At 42.2% G+C, this 25,000-nt stretch overlaps 1 protein-coding gene across 1 annotated transcript in view; it reads right to left on the reverse strand.

Annotated features, from left to right (window-relative positions):
- The window catches only part of DGKD (diacylglycerol kinase delta), a 1,200,459-nt gene that overhangs the window by 920,436 nt on the left and 255,023 nt on the right, over window positions 1–25,000 (reverse strand). The window contains exon 3 of the mRNA XM_044070581.1: window positions 22,452–22,532. Within this exon, the coding sequence (XP_043926516.1) occupies window positions 22,452–22,532 (81 nt within the window). The remainder of the gene's footprint in view (window positions 1–22,451; window positions 22,533–25,000) is intronic.

Below are 25,000 nucleotides of genomic sequence, written 5' to 3' on the forward strand. Positions count from 1 at the left end.
CAACCATCACCCATGAAGTTCAAGACCATCTACCTTAATATTCTGTTATTAGAAGCACACCTCATTCATTCCAGAAGTTTCTGTTATGCTCCTTCCACCTTCTTTCAGCCACAGCTGCCCTGCACACCACATTGCAGTGCTGGTTCCAACTGTCTGTACAAAGGTAGTGCTGTCTCCACTGCATTTAATTCAATCATCCTTTCCACTAGCTATGTGGTTGTGTTTTCAGTTAAGGTGTGCTTTTCTTGTGGTATTGTGTGTGTGTGTGTGTGTGTGTGTGTGTGTGTGTGTGTGTGTGTGTGTGTGTGTGTGTGTGTGTGTGTGTGTGTACATATTTGCTTCCTATGCCACAACACTACTTGTCATAAACCTATTGTTCTGCCTAATACTGCTTGATCTTTTATCACCTTTCTTACAAAATCCATTGTGAGTACAATCACTTGCGTTGAAACTATTTATTACTGACTGCTACTTAACTTAGGAAAGGCTAACTGTGCTATGAATTCCCATACTTATTTCAATAACCAGCTACTCGTGCAACCACTCTGCTGTAGGTCAGATGGTGCCCTAACCAAGCCCTTACCTTCTCCTCTCAAGGTCTTGTCTTTCAGTTTTCCCGGTTAGGGGTCGCCACAGCGGAACTCTGGTCCGCTAATGATTGGCAGTGGATTTTTACGGTGCTGAGGTGCCAGCCTGATGCCCAACCTTCAGAGAAGGCACACCCATTCAAGTACACACCTACCTGCATGTCTATAATGTCACTCAACTGCGGAGGACATGCAGACCCCACATAGAAGGCGCTCCAGCCAAGAATTGAATGGAAGAACTTCTTGCTGTGAGGCGACAATGCTGCATTGCTCTAAGTGCTTTGTCTCTTTCTCTCTCTGATCTGCATTGCTCAACCTAAAGACCTACCAAATGTTCTTACTAACCACCCACAACACAACAAACCTCTTTAACTCCCCTAATGCAGACACCAATGCAACTTTTCTTAAGCTAGTAGTAGCGTATGTTTGTTACCATCAGAGCTAGTGTGCAGCAGTGTATGTCAAGGTGCTTCTTGCTTTTAAAGTTAGTTTTAATACTGAAAGAGTCACCAGCCTCTTTCCCTTAATTCAGTCACTACCTTCACCCCTGCCATATGATTCCTTACTACACCCATTAATCTGGCATCCACGATCATGGAAAACCAACATGTTCTATCCCCTAACTTAGCCAGCCTGTTATCACTAGGTGCATAAAGGCAGTGCACAACCACCTTAGCTTTACTGACAAACCTGTACTCCCTCCACACACTGACACTGACACTATCTATCAGAGGTGTAACCACTTAATTAAATGGGAGGTAGACCTCTCAGTACCACACATAATCAGTAAGTACTACAACACCATACCTATAAATGCTAAGGCTATCAATAAAACATTACCGAAGCCTTCCACAAATTTCACTAAAATCTCAGCCAATTGGAAATCCTTTAGTACTTGTACCTACACTTACATCTTTCATTACTTCCACATCCAAGGTGAATCATCATGGCTGTTATCCTACAAACTTAAGGTCCTTGAAGCCTGCTGTTAAATTCAGTAAGGTCCTGGTTAGACGCTCCACAGACAGACAGACAAGCTCTACACTGTCTAGACTTGACAAGGACAGGGTACGGTAAAAGTAAGCTAACTCTGGTGCCAAAATCAGTGACATTACTAGGAGCCTTAAAACACTCTGTCAATATAAACAAGACTATGACCTTGTAGTGACTTATGAGTGTGAATAATCTTATATAATTTACACAGTGGAAGACAAGAGTGAGACAACTGGGCTCTCCTCGCATTTCTCCAAGACAAGTTAGGCCCTAGTACTAAGCAGTATTTTACTGTCATACAGAATGATGCCTATGTATAAAAATAAAATAGTTGGCTACAGCAAGTAGCTGGTAAATTAGTATCATTTTAGGGTTTTTTGGTACCAGTGTTTTTGCTTGAGATCATTTTAGGGGTTCCAGTGTGGGATGAAATGGTTGACAGGCCCTTCTGCTTTTATATCTCCTTCCTGTGGCGTTCACAAACTGACAGACACTGGCTGCCCCCATAATACCTTTTTAGGCAAAGTTCAACTAATTCTAACTTAACTAAATCTCATTTGGACAACATCAATGTAACACTACTTAAGGCCAGGAGATTAAATAGTAAAATTGTAGAACTTGAGGCCTTCCTGACACTTGAAAACATTCATACTGGTATAGTTACCAAAACTTGGTTCCAGTATATAAACGGCACTTCCATTTTATCATGATTAAGTACCTTTTATGCACTGAGGCCCACTGGAAATTGTGAAGACGTATTGGTACTACTGCTATTACGAACCTGGAGTTTACTGAGGTCCTAGCAACACTCAGCAACACAAACTATCACATAACGATAATTACAGAAACACTTCTATGTTCCCTGCTGAGTAAGTACACTTAAGTAATAGATCAGCTATCAAACTATACTTAACAGGGAATTTTAACTGCAGTTGTATCAGCTGAAAAACATACAATACTATCAAAAATACATATAAGATTCTTTGACTTTGATAATGCCAGTTCCCTTGAAAAGACAGTCCCCATCCCATCAGAGGTGCAAATCTCTTTGATATAATCCTTACTAAAATATTCTGTTTGTAGACCCCACCCACATCTTAGTCATCCTGGTAGTCCAACTATACACTATATGCTAACAATATCGAAAGCCCAAAATGGATAAATCTTCAATCACAAAATGATGCCATGGCATACTTCTCCAAACTCTGTCTTCTTCTAGATAACAGCATTGTGGTATCTGTCTCCATCCAACACAGGTGCTATGGCAAGTTTAAACACAAACCTATATTGTGGAGCTCTCATAACAAAGAGTCTGCCAACTCTTAAGTCTCCTACTGTCACATTATAAAAGGACTTAAATCTGGTGAGCAAAGCCTTTAAAAGTGCAATAAAGAAGTGCAAGACTAGTTAGGAATTTAAAGTTGCCTTCCAAAGACAATCACAAAGCATTCTTTATCCATATTAGGAAAAGGAACTTTCAGAAATGTTCTGAGCTCATACTAAATGGTAACACCTATTAAAATCCTAAAGCCACTGTCAATATCCTTTATGAGAAATTCAACACAAATTTTACTTCACCTACACAAGTATTTACTTCCTCTGCAGACTTCCTAGTGGTCCTAACCTACAAAAATCACTCTCAATCAAGTTTTTGTCAGTCCTGTCCAGAAATAAGAACACCAACTTAGAGGTCCCAAAAACATCCTCAGCTGCCTCTTGGTCAAAGCAACACACATGTTAGCGCGGCCCCTCCTAAATTTCAATATTAGCCTCACCACTATTTATGTCTCTTACGCTTGCAGTATAATAATAGCAGTGCTGACGTACTACTGACTCCGGTAGCTACAGGCCCAGATTCCTGACCAGTACTACATGCAAGATCATAAAAGCATCCTTACAGAGCTCACAGATGACAAAACAGGCAACCTTCACACCATGGATACTAATCAATCTGGCTCTAAGATAGTTCATGTCTAATAAATTCTGTTGATTTCTCTAAAAAGATCTCTGGGTGAAAGTCAGACTGTGTCTGACTGGACCAAGGCTTTCATCGCCATTTTTGTGGAGGCATCAACATTAAACTCACTCGGCTAAACAGGAACCCTTATGTCATTCACTGGACTGCTAATTGGCTCACTAGCAGAATCCAAATAGTAAAGACTGCACAAATCTCTTCCAAATGAAAATGTCACAACTGGTGCTCCACAGGGCTCTATCCTGGGCCCCCTCCTCTCTGGCATCTACTTCTCCAATGTGAGGCCATACACCAATAGATTGTGGCTGACAAAGTCTGCCTATGACTGCAAACTAGAGGCTGTTGCTAACACCCCTTCTGACATTCCGATACTCCAACAAATGGCTTGATCAGACAATGCCTGATGTAATTGCCATGGGATCAGCTTTAATGCCAAAAAATGTAGTGCTGTCATTTTCGGGAAATCAAGTACCCCGTTCATACCATACCATATCATGGCTACTCCCCTCAAAATTGATACAGTTATTAGAGATCTGTTGAAAGTAAGCTAACTTGTGATGACCATGTCATGGCTGTGGTTAGCAAATGATAATACTTATCACATTTAATGTTAAGGGGCATATCCTCTAGGTCAAAGGAAATTCTAGCTCCACTACATCCATTCTTCATTAGACCTGTCACTAAATACAATTCCCCCAGTCAGCATCTGTATCTCTAAAACACCTGTTCCTACATGAAAGGCCACAAAGATTCCCGCCCAAGAAATCTGAAAGTCTAAGTACTCTAAGCTATCCATGTTTGTGAATTATTTCTACTTCTATTTCATTCGTTTAATTTTTTTTATTTTTTGTGGGTGAATTTGTGGGATGTGCCTGCAAATCGTCTGATTTGATCAATGCACTACCCCTGGTAAATAAACTTAAACAAGTCAGCCAGTAAATACAAAAAAGAAAAAATGGCAAGGTTGTCCATAGCACAAAAACACAAGCATACATTGCCACAAAAGAACCTACAGAAATCAGTATAACATGAGGGCTTTTAATCTGCCTGGGTAGCTTAGAGTAGTTAGGCTTTTGTTTTTCATGGCAAGAAATCTGTTGTAGTAAATGGTGTCTAGAATAGTCCACCATTAAGTACAAGTTAGGCTACCAATGTGCACTTGAATTTCTTCACCAGTTTTCTATGTGACGAAGTATTAAAGTCCTTAATGAAGTTTGAATAGCATACCCCCAGGAGTCACACTGTAGTAGTCAGTGGTAATGCAGCCATGGATCACGTTGAATTGGCAAACACTCGGCCTCTGAGGATATGCTGTCATGAAGCTGCAAAATTATTAGTATTTAGAAACTCGGGCTTTACTTTCAGGTTTCTTCCATAGTCTTCCACAGAATGGAAAGTAAGACCGACATTCCTCAAACTGTGTCTGGCATCATTCCTGGACTAATCTATTCTTTTGCAAGGAAATCACCGGTGTCCTCCTCTGTTTTTGCACACCACTCTGATTTCAAAAGAGGGTCTGTAGAGTTTAGCTAGTGGGCTAACAAGCACTACCATCAACACTAACTCCACAGATGTCCTCCTCTCATTTTACTAATCATCTCATCTGTCAGTTTGTTTCCATCCTAGCTTCTCATGCTAACATCCTATCAATAATAAACAGGAACCCTGGGCACCAGGAGGCTGGTGGGGAAGGGGCTGCTAGCTGTAAAATGATTATTCCCTTGTGAGGCCAGGTAAATAATACTTGAAGGCTACAAACTAAAGTTAACAAATTCACATCTGCAGGCAACCTAATGCACACACACACACACACACACACACACACACACACACACACACACATATATATATATATATATATATATATATATATATACACATACATAAACAAGCTTTACTTATGGCTTGATACAAACTTTGGGCCTAGTCTGGCTGTAGACTTTCCATCAAGTTTCTCTTTTATTTCATACGATTGACAGTGGAAGCTTAGCAGTTTGTTTTATATTAGAGACAAAAGTGTCTCAGATTCTGTAACATAGAGATGCTAAGGACTCTGATAGATGACCTGAATGGATGATGTCCAAGTGGATGACCAATGGATATGCAACCATTCACTCCTCTAGCCTTCCTCTTAAAAGTGAGCCAATGAGAGAAACAGAGAGAGCATGGTGTTGTGGAGGGCTTCCCACTGTGAAGTTGGAAGCTTATGAGTGCAGTTGTGGCAGAACTGCAGAAAATGAGTGCCATAAGTGGGAAAATCATTCCCAGAGTGTGTGATGCTAGGCCAAGCAGAGAAAGACCAAGAGAGAGACAAGTCTGGTACGGAAACCTTTTCTAGCCTCAAGCACATAAAGAAGGTTGAATTAGATTTAAAAGGAGGTAACTGTTGGGCCTGTCAGTGAAATGCGAAGACAAGGCATTGTGGTACTGAAATGAAGATATAAGCCTGCAAAATGAGGGACATTGATAGAAGATGGCCAAAGACTGACAAAAGGTGAACTTACTGTGACACCTAATGTTTGCATTATGACAAAGAGTGCATCTAAGTCAGGGAGTACTGCCAAGCAAAAAAAGATTGATGCCAATAACAATGAACTATATTGTGTTTTTTCTTTGAACTAAACGCCAAGCATACTGAAGTTTTATAACTTTGAACTGAAAATATGGCAAAGAACTAAGCTGTTCAATATTATAAAGAATAAAAAGTTGTGTTGATTCTACTACGAAAATTTTTCTTGTGAATAAGAACTGAAAGCAAGTGAAACACACAGAAGTGAAGACTGTGTCTGCTGCCCAGGGTGCTAAATACAACTAAATTATTACAGTTTTAAGTTAAATATCCCTTTATGTGTCACACAGCTCATTTAAATACATCTTGGGAAAAGGATCAAGTTGCAGGCTTATTTTCATTTAGCATCTACCCACTAATGTAAAGGGTTTTAAGGAACACTGACACTCTCACTGACTCCATGTTCTATTGAGGTTGAAGAATGCACCTGCTGAGTCTGTCTGCTATCACGTTGGAACTCCCAGGAATGTGCGTTGCTAGAAGAAAATGGTTGGTAGCCATCGCCCATTGCCATATCCTCATGGCCTCTCGACAAAGGGGGTAAGATTTGGTTCCACCTTGCTTGTTGATGTACCAGACCGCCGCCAAGTTGTCTGATTGAATTGCAATTGTCCCAGACGGCAGCAGGGGATGGAATGCTTGCAACGCCAGAAGCACCACCCTCAGCTCTAGAACATTTATATGCAGATAGGCCTCCAGTTCGGACCAAATGCCTTGGTCTGTCTGTCCCTGACATAGCCCCCCACCCCATCAGGGAGGCATCCGTGGTCATTGTGGCCTTGGGTTGCTGGGGGAGAAGGGGCGAGACCATTGTGACAGATTGTGTGTCACCCACCAATTTAAATCCTGTTTGCACCTGTGGGTTATTTGAATCATGGCTGAAAGAGGATGCTGAAAGAGATACCATTGGGTGAGCAGTAGCCATTGTAGAAGCCTCATGTGAAACCTGGCCAGGGGGACAATGGTGAAGGAAGCGGCCATGGAACCCAACAGCTGTAGAACCGAGTGAGCCATGGATTTCTCCCTTGAAAGGATTGGAATCAGTTGTTGCTTTATCCGTAGAATTCTGTGCTCTGGAATAGCAGCTCTGCAGTTCTTTGTGTCCAAGATAACCCCTATGAATTCTGTCTACTGAGATGGGGTGAGAATGGATTTTTGCCAGTTTATGGTTATGCCTAGCCTTTGTGCAGCGAGGAGAGAGTATGCCAGGGCTTCTTCAAGTAGATGTCTGGTGGAGGCAGAAATGAGCCAGTCATCTATGTATGGAAACTCCTGGAATCCTTGAAGTCGCAAGTGAGCTGTGACAACTGCCATGCACTTTGTGAACACTCAGGGGGCTGTAGAGAGTCCGAAGGGCAGTACTCTGAACTGGTAGTGACTGGCTCCCGCACGGAAGCGCAGAAATCTTCTTGATGGTCTGTCCACTTTTATGTGGTAGTACGCATCTTGAAGATCTATCGAGCACATCCAATCGTCTTTTTCCAAAAGCGGGAGGATAGACTGTATTGTGACCATCTGGAATTTTTGTACTCTCACAAACTTGTTCAATACACGGAGATCCAAAATTGGTCTCCAGTCCCCAGTTTTCTTTGGCACCAAAAATAGTCTTGAGTAGAATCCGGATCCTATCTGGTCTGGAGGGACTATTTGGATGACTCTCCTTCTTAGCAGCTTTTCTATCTCTAGTGCTGCTTCTTCCCTTTGGCTGGAATGTCGGGAAGGTTTTTTGAAGGGATAAGACAAGGATCGAAGGGGATATGATAACCTCTGGTTATAATCCTTTTGTACCCAAGAATCAGTGGTAATGGTTAGCCAAGCAGAAGGGTACAAGGAGAAATGTCCCCCAACAACCTCCAGAGGAAAGGAGTTGGGCCACTCTTCAGGAGCGCTGGTAGGATTGGCCAGAGAAAGAATCCCTGGAACCCTGATTACATGGACCCCCTCTGCCCCAAAAGGAGAGTCTTCCCTGTGAGTTTCCCCCTCTGCCTCTAGGGGAGAACTCGGTCTGTGTGTCACGGAAAGGACCCCGAGATTTCTTGAACCATATATTCCCACTCTTTTGGTTTCGGGAGAAAGCATGGTGAGGGGAAAAATAATGGCCATCTACGGCAGAAAGGGTCTTACCATCCTGTTCACATCTGGCCAGTGTGCTCTTAACATTGGGTCCAAACAACGAGGAGGCCTCAATAGGAGCATTAAGAAAGGAAGCCTTAAAAGGCTCCACAAAATTGCACAAGCGCATCCAGGCGTGTCGTCTCAAGACCGCAGCTGAACCCGCTGCTCTAGCTGCTTCATCTGATGCGTGAGATATCAGTCGCAGAGAGGAGTTAGATATTGACTCAATGGTGGCCAGCTGAGAGGCCACATTGTCACGGACCTCATCAGATACGGCACCAGCCAAGGTTTCAGAAAGCTCAGAAATCAGATCCCTTTGAAGCCTGGTAAAGTGTGCCATATAATTCAGGGACCTGATAGTAAAGGTCACTGATGCAAAGGTGTGCTTCCCTATCCTGTCCTGGGCCCAGGACTCTTTGTTAGGCGGATGGACAGTCTGGCTTTCTTCTTCTGCCAGATCCTTTTTTGTTGCGGCCGCCACCACCAAAGCATCCACAGAAAGACCTTTTGACCAATGGGGATCCGTAGCAGGAGGGAACGAAATCTTATCTGGCCTCCAGGGAATAGCTTCGCCGGTGTCAGGAGCCTTCCAAGCATGCTGCACGATAAGCCAGACAAGTTCATCGGCAAGTAGAGTAACCCAAGAGGTAGGGGGCGGGTGCGAAAGGCCTGCAGGAATACAGATTCTTCAGAAGTCAGATTATAGGACTGCCAGTCACCTCTCTGTTTCAGGATTTCAAGGATATCATGAAAGGGATGCCTCAGTGGGTGACCGAGGGGATTCTTCCCCCTCATCAAAATCTGTGTCTTCAGTGAGGGACTCCTCTGCGGAGTCCATGTGCTTCCTCTTACATAAACATTTCTGGTGGACTTCCTCAGCGGGAGAAGATGGGGAAGACAGTGGAAAAGGGGTTTCCTGTGGGAATATGTCCTGAGGCCCTTGCACTGGTGTCCGCTCGGTGCGACTTGTGGAACCAGTGTACCAGAGGAGGGTGGAGGGATAGACAGTCCAGTATCGCAAGCAGCAGAAAAAGCCTTCTCCATCAGTTGGAAAGCTGGTCCACCTAAAGAGGAGTGAATGTCTAGGACAGGGGTCACCCCTCCCCCTAAGTGGCTCAGCCTGCCAACCCGGAGTTCCTGGATGGCTGTGGAGCAGCAAACTATGCCCGTCACAACTGACATCCTGGGTCATAGCAAAACTTTCCTGCCACAAAGGCAACTGTGGTTCCTTAGTGAGATCCATAAAGGGAACAGAAGAAGGGGAAGACAGTGCTATATCCATGGACTTCAAAGGCAATGAAGGAGAAGAATAAGAAGGGGTCTTTGGAGATGGGTGATCACCTCCCAAGGAAGGATAGTTCCTGGGGGGGTGGGATACCTCTGGCCAGGAGCACCTGATCCACAAGACGCAACACATTGTGTTCGGAAATACTTCTAGTGGACCTCATAGAGACTGAGGCCTGTCCACAGAAGAGGCAAAATCGATGCCCATCTCACCAGTCCGCACCGAGAACAACGGTGCCGAGAGAGACTGGACTACGGGTGTCTGCACCTAAGAAATCATCGGTGCCGAGGTCACTGTCTGCACCGACACAGGGATCGGTGCCGAAGCTGGAACCGACAAAACTGGAGTCAACAATAAAGGCATCAGTTCTAAGTAAAATGTCGGAGCTGACGTGGTCAAGATCTGCGCCGACTGAACAGTCAGTGCCGATACAGTGGTAATAGTCTGACCCGAGGAGCCCCTTGTGCCGATATAGTGAAGGCTGCAGGAGAAGACAGAGCCAAGATCACTACTGGAGCTGATGGGCTCGGTGCCGAAGGTCTAGGCACCGAAAGCACTGGGGCTGACTGAGTGAGCTCCGGAGCCGAAACTTTAGCCTTTTTGGGTTTCGGTTGGCGGAAGTCCCCAGCTGGGGACGAAGGCAAAGATTTAGCCTTGGTAGGAACATCCAAGATTTTCTTATGGCCTCTAGGAGGGCTTGAGGCCTCCGACCCAGAAATAGCCTCTGAAAAGGGAGATTTAAGAAGTCCCTTTAGTAACAGCTTGTTTTTCCTTTCCAACAAAATTCTATTTGAAAGGTTTTCAAAAATAGTACAGGGCGGAACAGATAAGTGGGACGCCCCCAAACAATAAACACACACAGAGTGTACATCTGAAGTAGGAAGTTTGTGTCCACAATCAGAACACCGTTTAAACCCCGGACTACCTTTATCTGCCATGATAGCTAAATTTGAAAGCAGAAAAGGGTACCAGCAATGGTACAAATGAATACCCGAAGGTATGAGAAAAAGGGAAGGATTACCAACAATGGTAAGGGGAGAATACCTCGTGGTAAAAAGGTAGAGAAAAGAGAAGAAAAACCTGAAGAAAATATGGTAAGAGACAATGAAATAGAAATTTTTCTGACAGGTGATATAAATGGCCATTAAACAACAAATAACTGTACTTAGCTCAAGAGAAGCAGCTTGACACGACCAAATGGCAACGCGGCAAACGAAATCGGAGGTAACAGGGAGAGGGGATTGTGGGTAAGAGTTTAGCTCGAGAGTTTGAAGTTGACACGAGCTTGGAAAATGGGCGGCTCGGTTCTGAGGTCGGAACCGATACCCATGTGTAAGGAATGAACGAGGATTAACAATATCAGATATGAATGTTCCATAGTTTATCAGCAAGAATTCTCCCAAGAAAAAACAACATTGTTGCCTAGGAAAACTTCTGCCGCCTTAGCAATGATATTCCAGATATTGAACAGGCATAATCTAGTTGGTCTCATTACATGGTATGCTGTAGCTACCTCAGAATGCCAAGTGGCTAGTCAATTTTCTGATTTACAGCTGAAGAGATTCATCGAGGATCCTCTCAATGGGCAAAGTGGAGTTACGCAGTGAATACTTCTGGAACAAACAGTGAATTACACAGATTATTCTCAGGTCACAAATCTAATCCTAAATACAGAGAAACCAACACAGGAAGGTGTCCGACAAAACTGGTAAACACAAAAAAGACACCAAGGGATCACAGGCAGCAAACAAACGATAGTACGTCTCTCTCAAAATATAGCACAACTGCTGAACAGAAAACGCCACCACGAAATACTTTTTAACGCTTTAATTCAAATCCGTTTTCGTCAAACACCTCATCAGAAATAAAAAACACAAAATACCCAGACTTCGATTGCTGTTTTTACTTGTTTGTTATATATTTGATATGCTTAATTGCTTAATTATTTTAATTGATTTAATTGATTTTTTTAATTGAAGCTTGTATATAAGAGGTGAAGTCTGGGTATTTTGTGTTTTTTATTTCTGATGAAGTGTTTGACGAAAACGGATTTGAATTAAAGCGTTAAAAAGTATTTTGTGGTGGCGTTTTCTGTTCAGCAGTTGTGCTATATTTTGAGAGAGACGTACTATCGTTTGTTTGCTGCCTGTGATCCCTTAATCCTAAATACACCCTACTTCTTATAGTCTGACCATAGATCAACCAGGTTGACTCAATCTTGCCTGCAAATCCTTAGTCCAGTAATCTTTCAGACTGAGTGGTGGCCCTATCTAAGGATGAGTGTGTTTCCATCTGCATTAAAAATGACAATGATTACAATGATTATTCCTTTCCCTAACAGCCTAACAGACCATCCCTGAAGCTTCTCAGTCTGGAAAGCTTCTATTCAAGCTCTAATTTTCCACTTGTTAGTAAAGTTACAGATAGAAAATAATGAGTAGTGTCTACCAAATGTTTAGTTTGTCAACAGAATTAATGGGTGATTCTTTCAATTGATGAGAAGAGTTGCTGAATGACAAGTTTATCAACGGGAGGTATGTTAAATCATGATGTGTTGCTGGGTATGTGCATTTGGTTAATGTAGGTAGGTGATTGCGTTTATGCACAAACTTTTGACATTGGGGGTGAAAACTTGTTTGTGAGAGTGCTTGCTAGTTACAGTTAAGAGTTAGGGCTAGGTACACGGAAAGCTGTAGCGTATTTTGTAAGGTAATGTAGGGTTGTGGTCAGGAGCAGGGTTAGAGTTAGCACACAAGTAAGGTAGTAGATGGTTACGAATTCCCCCTTCCGACCTTTACTAGTGTATTAACTCTAACCTTGTCTCTAACCCTAACACAACATAAAAAATCCTGCCAAAAAATTTATTAACTAAGTTTTTAATAAGCGAATTTAACTTTACAAAAATTTCTGATTTCCTGAATTTTCTCTTTAATTTCAGTCCTCTGATTTAACATAATTTCCTTTCCTCCAAATTAAACTCCTAAAACTTCAAAAAATTGTTTTTTGAAAAATACAGGTCGCTTATTTTTTTGTTTTACTAATTTTTTTTAACACAATTCCCAATGATCTTACTTTTTTCTTATTAAATTACAACCCAGCAAAACTTAAGTTCCTTTCTACCACGGCTCACATACTGCATCTTTCATCCACTTCTCATACTTTATCATCAACACAAAACTCATCTGCATATGGAAATGTTATCGGAAGGAACATCCTTCTCAGTCTCCCACTCTCACTTAACCTATTGAAAGCAGTTTGTGTGACAGCATTTATTACAAACAAATAAAGTCCTGCTTAAGGGACACCTTTCTTTCACTCTCTCTACATAATTTCACCCTCAGTGACATCAACCATGTCTTATCAAATGTCATTTTAATTAACTTCACTCTTTTAGCCCCTACACCATATGCCTGTAAAACACTTCTTCTAAATGCTCATGATTTGTTCTGTTAAATGCTTTCCCTACTCTCCTGCTATCATTCTATTTATCTTCTTTAAGAGACTACACGATCAGCAATTTTCCTAACAATGTCTACCTTTTTCCCCCAAGCCTGAGTTTCATAACTATATGCAAAAAACTTTGCACATTAAATTTTGATATTGTACACTCCCAACATGCTTCCAAGGCAGGAGCATTCACCCCATCTTCAGTCATTTTTTTTCTTGGAGGCAAAGTAGTAAACGTACGGACTAGCCTCACGAGGAAAAGAAGTTTCAAAAGCAATGTTAGAAATCAAAAGAGCTTGGGACAGACAGATCAATTTCAAAGCTTGGTAAAAGTGCTGTACCCTTATGAATCCACATACTCAAGAGTAGATTCTAACAGGAAGAGAAACAGGTAGATGAGAAGGGTCCAGTAGTTCTTGTCTGTCATCAAAATTCTAAGTCCCAAGCAAAAACAATATTGCTTACAACATAAAATAAAACACAAAAAGCAAATACAACAAAGTGGGTCTTTCTTTTGGAAAGAATGCTTCATACAGAACTCCTAAATTATTGCCTGTTTCAGGATTTCCTTCTTTATCTTACTGAGGCCTCGACCCCTGGACAGAGACTGAAGCTCCACATCATTCTAAAATACTTCTACCAGTCACTGTGCAAAGGAGTTTGTTTAGCTTCAAGACTTAGACAAAGTCAAGTACTGTCATAGTCATGCTTAAATTATTGCCGCTGCTGCCAGAGAAGCATCTATGAGAACAGTTATAAGACAGCCTATGGCAACAAAATCCACAGGGGAATCTCACACCTGTGTTTTCTCAATTTTTAGGACTAGACCCTGTAATGCTGTCCATGGCACCAAGATGACCACTGAAGCTTCCTGAAGGTTACATAAACATCACTTCTTCAGAATCCATGTAGATGCAGAAAGTACAGTTGTGTTACGAATTTACCATAACTGCAAATGACTGAGTCGATTCACTGATGTAGTCATCACTTCCTGGATTTCTGCCAACTCAGCTCAATGGCTGGCACTACTTCCAGAACTTTTCCTTGTCTCTCTTGGCTTCAGCCGACTCCTTCCTCCTCAGATGTTAAGAGATGTCAGTGATATAACAGGGATATCAGCCACTAAAAGATTCTGCTCTTTCTTACCCTAATTGAACAAGGATCCTAGCTGAAGTCCAAGAGCACAAGTGAATTTAGGGATCGTATCCCCAAGGGCAAGTACACATCACCCAAGACCCAGATGTACCTCTCTGGATTACAGACAGTGTTTGACAAAGAAAGAAGGCTGGTGTGGTGATGAGAGAAATGTGGGAGGAAAAATGTGAATGGGTACACACTCCATCCTCAGACTGCTCAAGCAGGACAGCAGAGGGGATGTTAGGAAGGAACCAAGACTTCATATATGTTCTAGTATACTCACTGTTGATTACTAAGTTCCTAATACAGCTGTACGATGCTCTTCATAGGTTGGTTCATAGGTTGGTACTAGGCTATCAGCCCTAGGGCCTATACAAGCCTAGCCATAACAATTCCCTGGCTATTTCTTCCCACATTATTTACTTTCCTGGACCCCTGTCTAGCAGGGCGACTGACGTGATCCCTGGGGTGAATTTCCTTTCTCCCATCCAATCGTCAAGGTTCCTCTTGAAGAGGTCCAAAGAGGCACTCTGCTTGACATGTATGGACAATCTATTCCAGAGTCTGGGGAGTCTCTGGGTCAGGAACCTATCCCTCCAGCATGTTTTGTTTATTGTGATGACAAGGTTTAGATCCCTGGAGCGTGTAGCTCTGAGGGATTGGGATTTCTTTAAGTGTAGCGTGTCCAACAGCTCTGGGTTTGACATGGCCTTGTATGTTAAGCAGAGATCGCCTCTGAGTAGACGATATGCGACAGAGTATAGCTGGAGTTTTTAAGGCGGTCAGCGTAGGGCATCTGCTTTAGGCCTGTGATTCTTTTAGTGAGGTATTTCTGAGGCCTTTCCAGTTGTTGCAGATGTCTTGAGAGGTACATACCAAATGGGGCGTTGTATTCTATAATGGGTCTAATGAGGGATGAGTACAGTGGGACAATGACCTCCTTTTTTCTGGATGAAAAGCCCTTCGTGATGAGGTGTGCCACATAGAAGGATTTCCTGACTGTTGTGGCGATGTGGTTATCGAAGGTGAGACCACTGTCCACCTGTGTCTCTAAGTCTCTTATCACACTTTCTGTGTTTAGTGTACTGCCACCTATATGGTAATTCATGGATACATGTTTTTTCCCAAAGGGGATAACAATACATTTCTTGGCATTGAGCTTGAGCCCATGACTCTGGCACCAAGCATCTGTTTCTGTAAGGCCCTTTTGTAGAGTATCCACATCATTTGGGGATTCAATAATGGCTCCCAGTTTGCAGTCATCTGCAAACTTTGTTAGCCAGAGTCCCTTAGTGTTGACCAGTAGTTCAGAGAAGTAGATGCCAAACAAGAGCGGCCCCAGGACTGAACCCTGAGGTACTCCACTTGTCACTTGTCTGGAGCTGGATTTGGAGTCGGCTACTTTTACAGTGTGGGTTCTATCACTAAGCCATTTAGCAACCCATTGGGTGACATAGGGATTAATACCCAACTTAGTAAGTTTATCTATGATTCCAGAGTGGGGGATGGTGTCAAAGGCCTTGGCAAGGTCTAGATAGGCCGTGTGGACCACCTTACCCTTGTCCATGGCTCTGGAGACTGATTCAAAGAAGTCAATCAGGTTCAGGAGACAAGATCGGCCCTTCACAAACCCAAACTGGGTGGGGTCCAGTGTTTGAAGGTTGCCAATGTCTTTGTTTATAAGTTCCATGATAATACGCTCCATGGCCTTGCAGATAAGGCTTGTCAGACTGATGGGACGGTAGTTTCCGGGATCCAAGGTGGATCCCCTTGTGGATTGGGATAACTGTAGCTCTCGCCACTCAGTGGGCACGAAACCTGAGGTGAGGCTATGATTAAACATGACACTTAGGTGAGGTGCCAGTTCATATTGTAGTTCATGTAGTACACAGCCTGGGATGTCATCTGGTCCCATGGATGCTGTATTCTTGGCTTTAGAGAGTGCGTTTTGTACCTGTGTGGCCATTATTACTGGAATTTGGCAATCTTCCGGTATTGAGATGGGCCATTTAGGGGGTGAGAGGGGTGAAGTTGGCACTGAATCGATCTGCCAGGATATTGGCAATATCCTTTGGATCAGTATATTTATTGCCATTCTGTTTTAGCTCAGAGCAGATCTGAGCATTGCCATTTAGATTCTTGACATAGTTATAGAATGCTTTGTGGTTGTCTTTGGAATCTTTGGCAATTTTATTTGTATAACTAGCTTTGGAGGATTTTATGAGGCATCTCAGTTTCTTACTGAGGCTAGTAAGGGAGTTTTTTGCATCCTGGGATTTTCCTCTTTTCTGCAAAAGTTTCTTCCTTTGTTGTAAAGTTTGTTTATGGCAGGGGACCACCAGATTGGCTTCCTTTTTTTGGATGAGAGCATTTTGGTTCTATTTGGGATGGCACGATTCATGCATGAGTGGATGTGCTCGTACAGTGCCTTAGTGTAGGATTCAGCAGTTGAACTTTCAGTTCCCGTCTGCATGGGTGTCATGAAGTTTGTCACTTCTGACTTGAGTAGCATGAAGTTGGCTTTGGAGAAGTTTTTTATGGTGGTTTCTTTACTGGGGGGTGGGGGTGGGATGTGGATGTTTTGTTTATTGTGATGACAAGGTTTAGATCCCTGGAGCGTGTAGCTCTGAGGGATTGGGATTTCTTTAAGTATAGCATGTCCAACAGCTCTGGGTTTGACAAAGGATTAGTCTAGATAAAACCACTTTAACTAGCAAATCTAGGAGACTGCCTTTATGGCACCCTTCCTGGTGGGAGGAATAAAGATACTTTGTTGAAGTTTCAAGCAGTTTATTCAGTTAAGCAAGTAGATGAGTATCGAAGAGGCAGTTGCTTCACAGTGGGGCATCAGTTATATATTATAAAGCTAACCTTAATACCCCCTGAGCCTGTTACTTCAGCTCCACTAAAGTACCTCTCCTGAAAGGCATTTCTGTTGTTGGCTGTGATATTTGTTAAAGGCTTGGCAGCCCAGAATTTCCTTTTTGTATAAATAACCGTTTTTGATCTTCCAGAAGGACAACTCCAGTCTGCGTATAAACCCTTCCTTTATAGGTTCATAGGTTCATAACGCTCACTGTTGCAATCATCACTTCTGGGAAAACTCCCACGGCATAAGGATCAATGGTTGGCTGGCCCCAGTTGGGCTACCAAGACAGCAGACCTTGGAGGGCAGCTTTAGCCAAGCATGACCCAGCCTAAGATACAGAACTCAAAATGTAATATTTAAAAAAGGAAATGGAGAGAAGATTAGGCAGCTGCTTCCATAACTGCTAGGATAACAAACCTTTTTAAAGAATGTTGTGGTGACTGCTGTAGCCCTAGTGGAATGCACCTTTACACATCCTGGCACCAGTTTCCTATAAAAAGAGTAACAAACCCCAATACAGTATGCAAACCTTTCTGACAGAGTTTGATTACTGACAGGCTCCCTTGTCTTTTGCAAAGTTGACAAAAATCTGATTTTTTTTTCTTAACCTCTACCAACACAGAAACTTAACTGTCAACTCCAGTCTGCGTATAAGCCCTTCCTTTATGTCTAAAGTGATTTCCTTAAATCAAGCCGTCCACTTCCCTGTACTTTCCCAAACCCACAGAACAAGGGGAAGAGAACTTTGCTTGCTTAAGATTCGATACTCATCTACTTGCTTAACTGAATAAACTGCTTGAAACTTCAACAAAGTATCTTTATTCCTCCCACCAGGAAGGGTGCCATAAAGGCAGTCTCCTAGATTTGCTAGTTAAAGTGGTTTTATCTAGACTAATCCTTTGTATTCTGCTCCTATGGAGATAGCAACACTAAATCTAAGGGACGCCTATGAAGGGCAGAGGTAGTAGAATAAAAGGTTTTGCAGGGTGCGCATTTTGAATTCTGTAACTATTAAATACTTAACAGGTCAAGAAAAGACTTCCATGTATACTCGTTTATGGGAACCAGAAAAAATTTTGAGTAAAACCTTGTGCCCTCTTTCTCTACTAACATTTTCTATGGTTCCCTATTCTAGTAGGGTGGAATTAAATGCGCTTATTTCCTTGGTACAAGAGGAATGCCAAGAAATTTTTATATACTTAGGAATCAAAATTTGCAACCTTTTTCCAGGATGCTATGACTCACTGATTCCACAGTCCCCTATAAACAGACCCAAAAGTACACTCTACTAGTAGGGAAGGAAAGTATGAGTGTTTTGGTCTGATGGGCAGGGACAGTTGGGGTGTTTTGGTCTGATGGGCAGGGACAGTTGGGGTAGATAAATAGGTGATGGAAAGGGGCAGTTTGAGTGAGTCATAGCTGGTTCCTCTGGTGAGGTCATGGCTTTGAGGTTCTCCAGGCCTGTCCTTATGCTTCACTTGCCCTTCTTTCTTGGATCATGGCTTCTTCCCTCTCTGAGACTTGCATTTTCTTGCGTGAAGGAGGAGGATCAAGATTGTGAAGGGTAATGCCTGCTGAATCTGGAAGCTTAGAAATGAAAAAAAAAAACTACTGGACTAAGTGGTCTTTCATTTTCCTCCAGCTACTCAAATATTTTCAAGTAGAAATCCTTGCCTAAAGGGGCATTAAGGAGCTCTAGTTCTGCATGTTCAGAATGGGTTGTTTCCTCAGCCTGGCATGCCTCTGAGCCACAAACTGAGTAGTGCTGCTCTGCATGACATTTGCAGTGCATCACAGCCACATTTTTGAAATGCTTGGCCACCAGAGAAGAGAGACTGTGTAAATCAAGCATCTCCTGCTTCTGGTCTTTATCACTGATCCCCTTTCCCATAGCTTGTCTAGCGGGATTCTTGGAACTTAGGCAAGTGTGTCTAGCAGTTCAACATCCTGAAGCCCAGGGTAGCAAACGTGCAAGTTTTCTTTCCAAAGCAGTTGAGAATCCTACTCTTCCTGTCATTGGGAAAAAGGTTCATGGATAAAGACACAAATGGTCCCTTGTTGGAATCCAGAGACACAACTGATGGATCAGCCAAAGTGTATCCCTGAAAGAACTTGTGAGAATCTTGGACCATAAAGAACCAGTCGGGTTTCCTTAGAGCAAAAAGAAAGGAGTCTAAAGCCACTAATGAGTGTATCCTCCAGGGCATCTACAACTGGAGGAGCAACAACTGGGTTTGGCTCTGGCAATCTAAAGAAAGTTATGCATTTAGCTGAGCTTCAAAGTATTCCTTGACATCCCACTGGAAGTCTTTCTTTACCTAATGAATTTTTCTCCAAATAAAAGATCCTTTGGTGGTAAAGCACACATCAGGGTATCCTTGGTGCCGGACTATAAAGGGGGGAGGGGAACATCTAATCTTCATAGCTCAGTTCATCTGCTTCTGGATCAGAGGTATCAGAATCCTCTTCCAAGGCACAATTAACATTTCTTTTCATAGAATGAACTCCTGACACTTCTGGTATTTCCACAGCTGGATGCTTGGCTTTAACTAAGCTCATGATATCCTGAGCCAGATGGAATAAGTCCTTGGATGAGGCCTGGGGTGTGCATTAGGCTGAGATTCCACTCTGTCTAGGCTCCCTTGGTTTCTCAATGGAAGCACCTTAGAGAGTTAGGTAAGTGAAGAGAAGCTAAGGAAATCCACTCAGTTTCTGCAAATCGCCTTATGGACTAATAGTAAGTGAACATTGCCCTCCTTTTGCCCTCCTTTTTTCAAACTGCAAAGTGGGAGTCAGCTGCTGGGGCTCTGAGAGGCCTAAAGGTCACATAGCATTGTATAAGTTTCAGTCTGGGAGGACACTACAAAAGCCACTTGGTGACAAGCTTCCGGAGATGTCATTCCAGAGTACTTAGCCAAATCTGACTTCAAGAACAACGGATGCCTCTAATGTCCTAATGTTGCTAGACCTAAGGAAACCCTCAGATTTGCTCAGATCATCATCAGTTTCCATTTTTTCAGCTTCAGACATTTTCAGGGAAGATTCTTGAAAGTTTTAGCTGATACCATGGCAGTATATATGACTAAGTACATGACATCTTATAAAAGATGAAGTCCCACAGAGATTCACTTCTACAGTAGACTGCCTTCAGGATAAACATTGCACAAAGTGGTCAGTTACACAAGAAGTGCTGTCAGCCTAAACAAAAAAGGTACATGCTACAAAAGTCTTTGTACAGAATTTTATTTTATTTATTTATTCTCTGTTTTGCAATGGTGATGGACAGGCTGACAGCTGAGATCAGACAGGAGTCCCCATGGACTATGATGTTTGCAGATGACATAGTGATCTGTACGGAGAGTAGGGAACAGGTGGAGGAGACCCTGGAGAGATGAAGATATGCTCTAGAGAGAAGAGGAATGAAGGTCAGCAGGACTAAGACAGAATACATGTGTGTGAATGAGAGGGAGGATAGAGGAATGGTGAGGATGCAAGGAGTAGAGGTGGCGAAGGTGAATCAGTTTAAACACTTGGAATCAATAGTTCAGAGTAATGGTGACTGTGAAAGAGAGGTGAAGAAGAGAGTACAGGCAGGATGGAGTGGGTGGAGAAGAGTGTCAGGAGTGATTTGTGACAGACGAGTACTAGTACGAGTGAAAGGGAAGGTCTACAAGTGGGTAGTGAGACCAGCTATGTTATATGGGTTGGAGACAGTGGCACTGACAAAAAGGCAGGAGTTAGAGCTGGATGTGGCAGAGTTAAAGATGTTAAGATCTGCACTGGGTGTGACGAAGGTGGAAAGGATTAGGAATAAGTACATTAGAGGGCCAGCCCAGGTTGGAAGGTTTGAAGACAAAGCCAGAGAGGCACGATTACGTTGGTTTGGACATGTGCTGAGGAGGGATGCTGAGTATGTTGGGAAAAAGATGCTAAGGATGAAGCTACCAGGTAACAGGAAAAGAGGAAGGCTTAAGATAAGGTTTATGGATGTGATGAGAGAGGACATGCAGGTGGTTGGTGTGACACAGCAAGATGCAGATGACAGAAAGAAATGGAAACGGATGATCCGCTGTGGCGACCCCTAACGGGAACAGCCAAAAAAGAAGAAGATGATGATGATGATGATTCTCTGTTGACTGGTTTAGTTCCACTAAGGCTAGTAGCATCTTTTCAGGGGAGATTCAAGGTGCTACTCATACTATTAGTGGAAATTTTGCCAGGGCATCAGGCACAATAGGTGCTGTGGGATCTTTTACATCCACTTGAGCTACCCCAAAACTCAAGCAGATGGGTCATCGGTTAAAGGTTTCAACCAAATGACTGCACACACAGGAGTGAAGCACCCCACCCCACCCATGCTTCACTGCAGTGTCAGCAATCGATCTGCTTCATGTGGGAATAGAGCCCACATCCTTCTGCACCAATGGCGAGTGTGCTACCTGTTGTACCACTGACAGTGACAGCCATATTCAATAAAGTTATTTATTCATTTATGTATTTCATTTACTTATTTTTGTTATAACCGTGTACATCACTGTCACCATCAAGTATTTACAATGCAACAGAACTCTCCAAAAAGGTAAGAAAAACTTCCCCTGTGGAGTACATATTTGAAATCTCTGGAAGCTAGACGACTCTCCAGACGGATGACAATTTGTTCAGTATAGGGATGCAAGACGACTGCCGCAAATAAGATCAGAGTACAGCATTGCCTGATACCAATTTCAAGTGGAAAGGAGTTGGCTGAAACCAGAACAGTGAATGAAGAACTCTGGAAGCCAAGTAAGCCATTAGGCTCATGCAGGCAGCAATCATAGAAGTGATGACTCAAACAGTGAACATTACAAAGAGCATCTTGTTATACCTCTGACTGGATTTATCACACCCATACATGCTTCTATGTTATCAGTAACTTGTGATGATGAAGCCAGTGCTTCAGGCAACATCAGCACAACAATGTTCAAAACTGTACAGTATTACATTCCTGGGTGCCAGTCAAAAGGATAGATGCACTTATAAAAGCTAAAGCTATGCAAAGTTTTAGCAACAATGTAAGCTACACCACACATAAACGTGTGTTCAGAGGACAGGTCTATCATCACCAAGTTGTTACACATCATCTGCATTAAATGTAAATAGAGGCTACGTCAAACAAATCAAGATCAACTGAGTGTACCTCAAATTCTTATCCACAAGGCAAACTAGCAAATCATCGCAAGTCTCCAAGCAGAAAGACACTGCATCTTAACAACAAAACAATGCCAACACTTTCCATTTAATATTTCATGATGGTTTTATGACTAGCTTACATTTCTTCCCCAAACTAATATCCAGCCATATCCAAAATGCGCACCCCACACAACAAAATAATCACAGGCAGTGTGGGCGCGACCAACTATTTTAAATTTAGCTGCAAGTTAAAAGCAGGAATGTAGTTTTCAGCCACGATGTCACAATTCACGATTTAACCTTACCGTGAAGCTGTTGTTAACGTTCTTGGTGCTGGACTCTGCAACACTGGCATCAGTCAAATCCACTTCATCAAATATAATGGACTAGAATTCAAGAGAAAATGGCATTAAATTTGTGTCATACCTCACATAGCTGTTCACTAAACTTCATGTAATAAAGCAGGCTAAAATAAAAGGTAAAAAACACAGGAAATATAGTCAACACAATTCTTATATTATTGATTTCCAAACAAGAAACAGCATTACTATATTCAGTTGCCTACACATTTAAGCCATAGCCATACAAAAGGAAAATGTCTGATAAAGATCACTGCTCTTCTGTCTGGGTATCAAGCCACTTGCTTTAATCACTCAAGTTTGGATTTTCCTTATTTTTTATTAATTGCTTTCTAACCACATAAATGAGTTGATCAAGACGTCAGTGGTCTGGTAGGCCTAACCTGGTCAACAATGTGTAAATAAACTGCCCCTTTCTAGCCACACTCTACCCGCTAATGTGAATAAGATATACAAAATCAAGTAATACAAAGAGGTTTTCTTTTATACTGCAACAAGAGGCAACTTATTCTTCTCAAAGGTTGTTGTACATTATTTTTTTTCCTTTTTTGCTTCACTTTTTGATCTCTTATTTGTAAACTTCAGTTTACTTATGTTTGTTTTTTTTGAAAATATGGCAACATTTTTCAATATGGCTTTGACCATTTACTTTTTTTTTTAATTGCTAAATTTTCCCTCTTTCCTATTTCTGAAAAGAGAGAGCATTGATTCAAACAATATAAAGTCAGAGGGGTTCAGAGTCCTGTTTCTGCTTACAGCACAGTTCCTTCTAGTTATTTTACTAGAAAATGCCATGTGCTGGTGGGTGAGAGACCCACTTACGATAAACAATATTTTATATTACTCTTCTTCATAGAACTGTGGATCATTAGGTTCAAGCACCTAGGCAGTGAGACATTTCCTTGTGGTACATTTGGATGGGACACATAACTGAAATAACATTCAGCTGCAGAGAAATATGGCTGATGTGAATTCCTTGTGGGCAAAGAGAAGAATGTGGTGCCATGCCCATAACTTCAATAATCAAATGCACAGGGGGAAAAACAGTGTCCATGGCCCCCAAGACAACATGAGACAACTGGCAGTATAGCAGGAATAAGCAGCAGGCTGGCCAGTGGGAATGTCAGTGGCAGTCAAAATGCTGTGTACAATGGAGAGTGCCTTTAAAATTGGTGTGTGTAGACCACAACCCCCTTCACAATGTTTTGGGAACATTACCTAAAATGCACACTGTAACATAAATGTGACACAGTAGCATGTAGGATTTCCTCCATGCTGCAGCACACTTCTACATGTCGCTGTTACATAAGCATGTATTCTGCACTCGCCACAACACTCATTACTTCTTCTCCCAGCATGCACTTGGTTATTAAAGCTGTGGGCATGGCAGTGTGTGCTTCTCTTTGCCCTCAGGAAATTCACAACATCTATATTTCTCTTCAGCCGAATGTCACTTCAGCCATGTGTCCCCAACCAAATGTGTCACAGGGAAATGTCTCATTGTATAAGTGCCTGAACATAATCAGTCATATTTTAGTACTGCAGCTCCAGAGGAGGGTTAAAAATAACTAATTATCATGACTCATCATATATTACACATAGCATGACCATAGCACAACAGCAGGTGGCATGGGTAGGGGGGCGCAGAGCACACACAGGTCCTTCAACAGGAACAAGAATCCTACTCAAGATCAGAAATAATCACAAGCTAAGAACCATGTACATATAGGCATAATGCTATCCCTGCCCCTTCGAACAAGCCATAACCACAACATCAGTCTTCAGGGTCACATGGGCCTATGTTCTATGCAACTCTTTGGCAAAATAAATCAAACTTGTGTATAAAGTACAGAAGTGATTAACAGATGCAAGGAAATTGTCATCTGAATAAAATGAGAGCAATGTCAGCATTAACAGCATATGGGAGGAATCACAGCTTCTCCTGTTACTTCTTAAATTTAAACCATGTGCTTGTGATTAACTACATTCATCACTTATTTCTAGGTACATCTACACCATCCACTAAAAACACTGTTTACCACTTACATATCACATTTAATGGTTCAGAACAGGCAAACCATATACAGTTTTCAGCTCTGTCAAATAAAACAAAGCTTTTATGCCTACTCTTAGTACACATTTACTTTGGAAATCAGCTCACGAAGTTACTATGCTCCACATTAATACAGTGCTTAAGCTGTATATTAAAATCATCATCACTTTTATTTATTTACATTCTTCCTCCCGTACCCACATACAGCACACTGTTACAATCTAATAGAGCAAAGTACAGAATGCCTTTTTTAAAATTATGTGCTGTATGCCCTAAACCTACAGTGTACTATTTGCTGGACACCACTGACTTACTGAGATGTACTTAAAGCCACAAAGGGTACTTATTATCCCAAAAGAAGTGGATTGGAGAGGGCAAAAAGGATAACTGTGCTAACAAACATCACTATTTGCAGAACTGCCAAGAACAACTACTCATTTCA

This window comes from Protopterus annectens, chromosome 4.part1, assembly GCF_019279795.1.
Source record: "Protopterus annectens isolate FY-2018-M chromosome 4.part1, PAN1.0, whole genome shotgun sequence".
Classification (NCBI taxonomy): Eukaryota; Metazoa; Chordata; order Ceratodontiformes; family Protopteridae; genus Protopterus; species Protopterus annectens.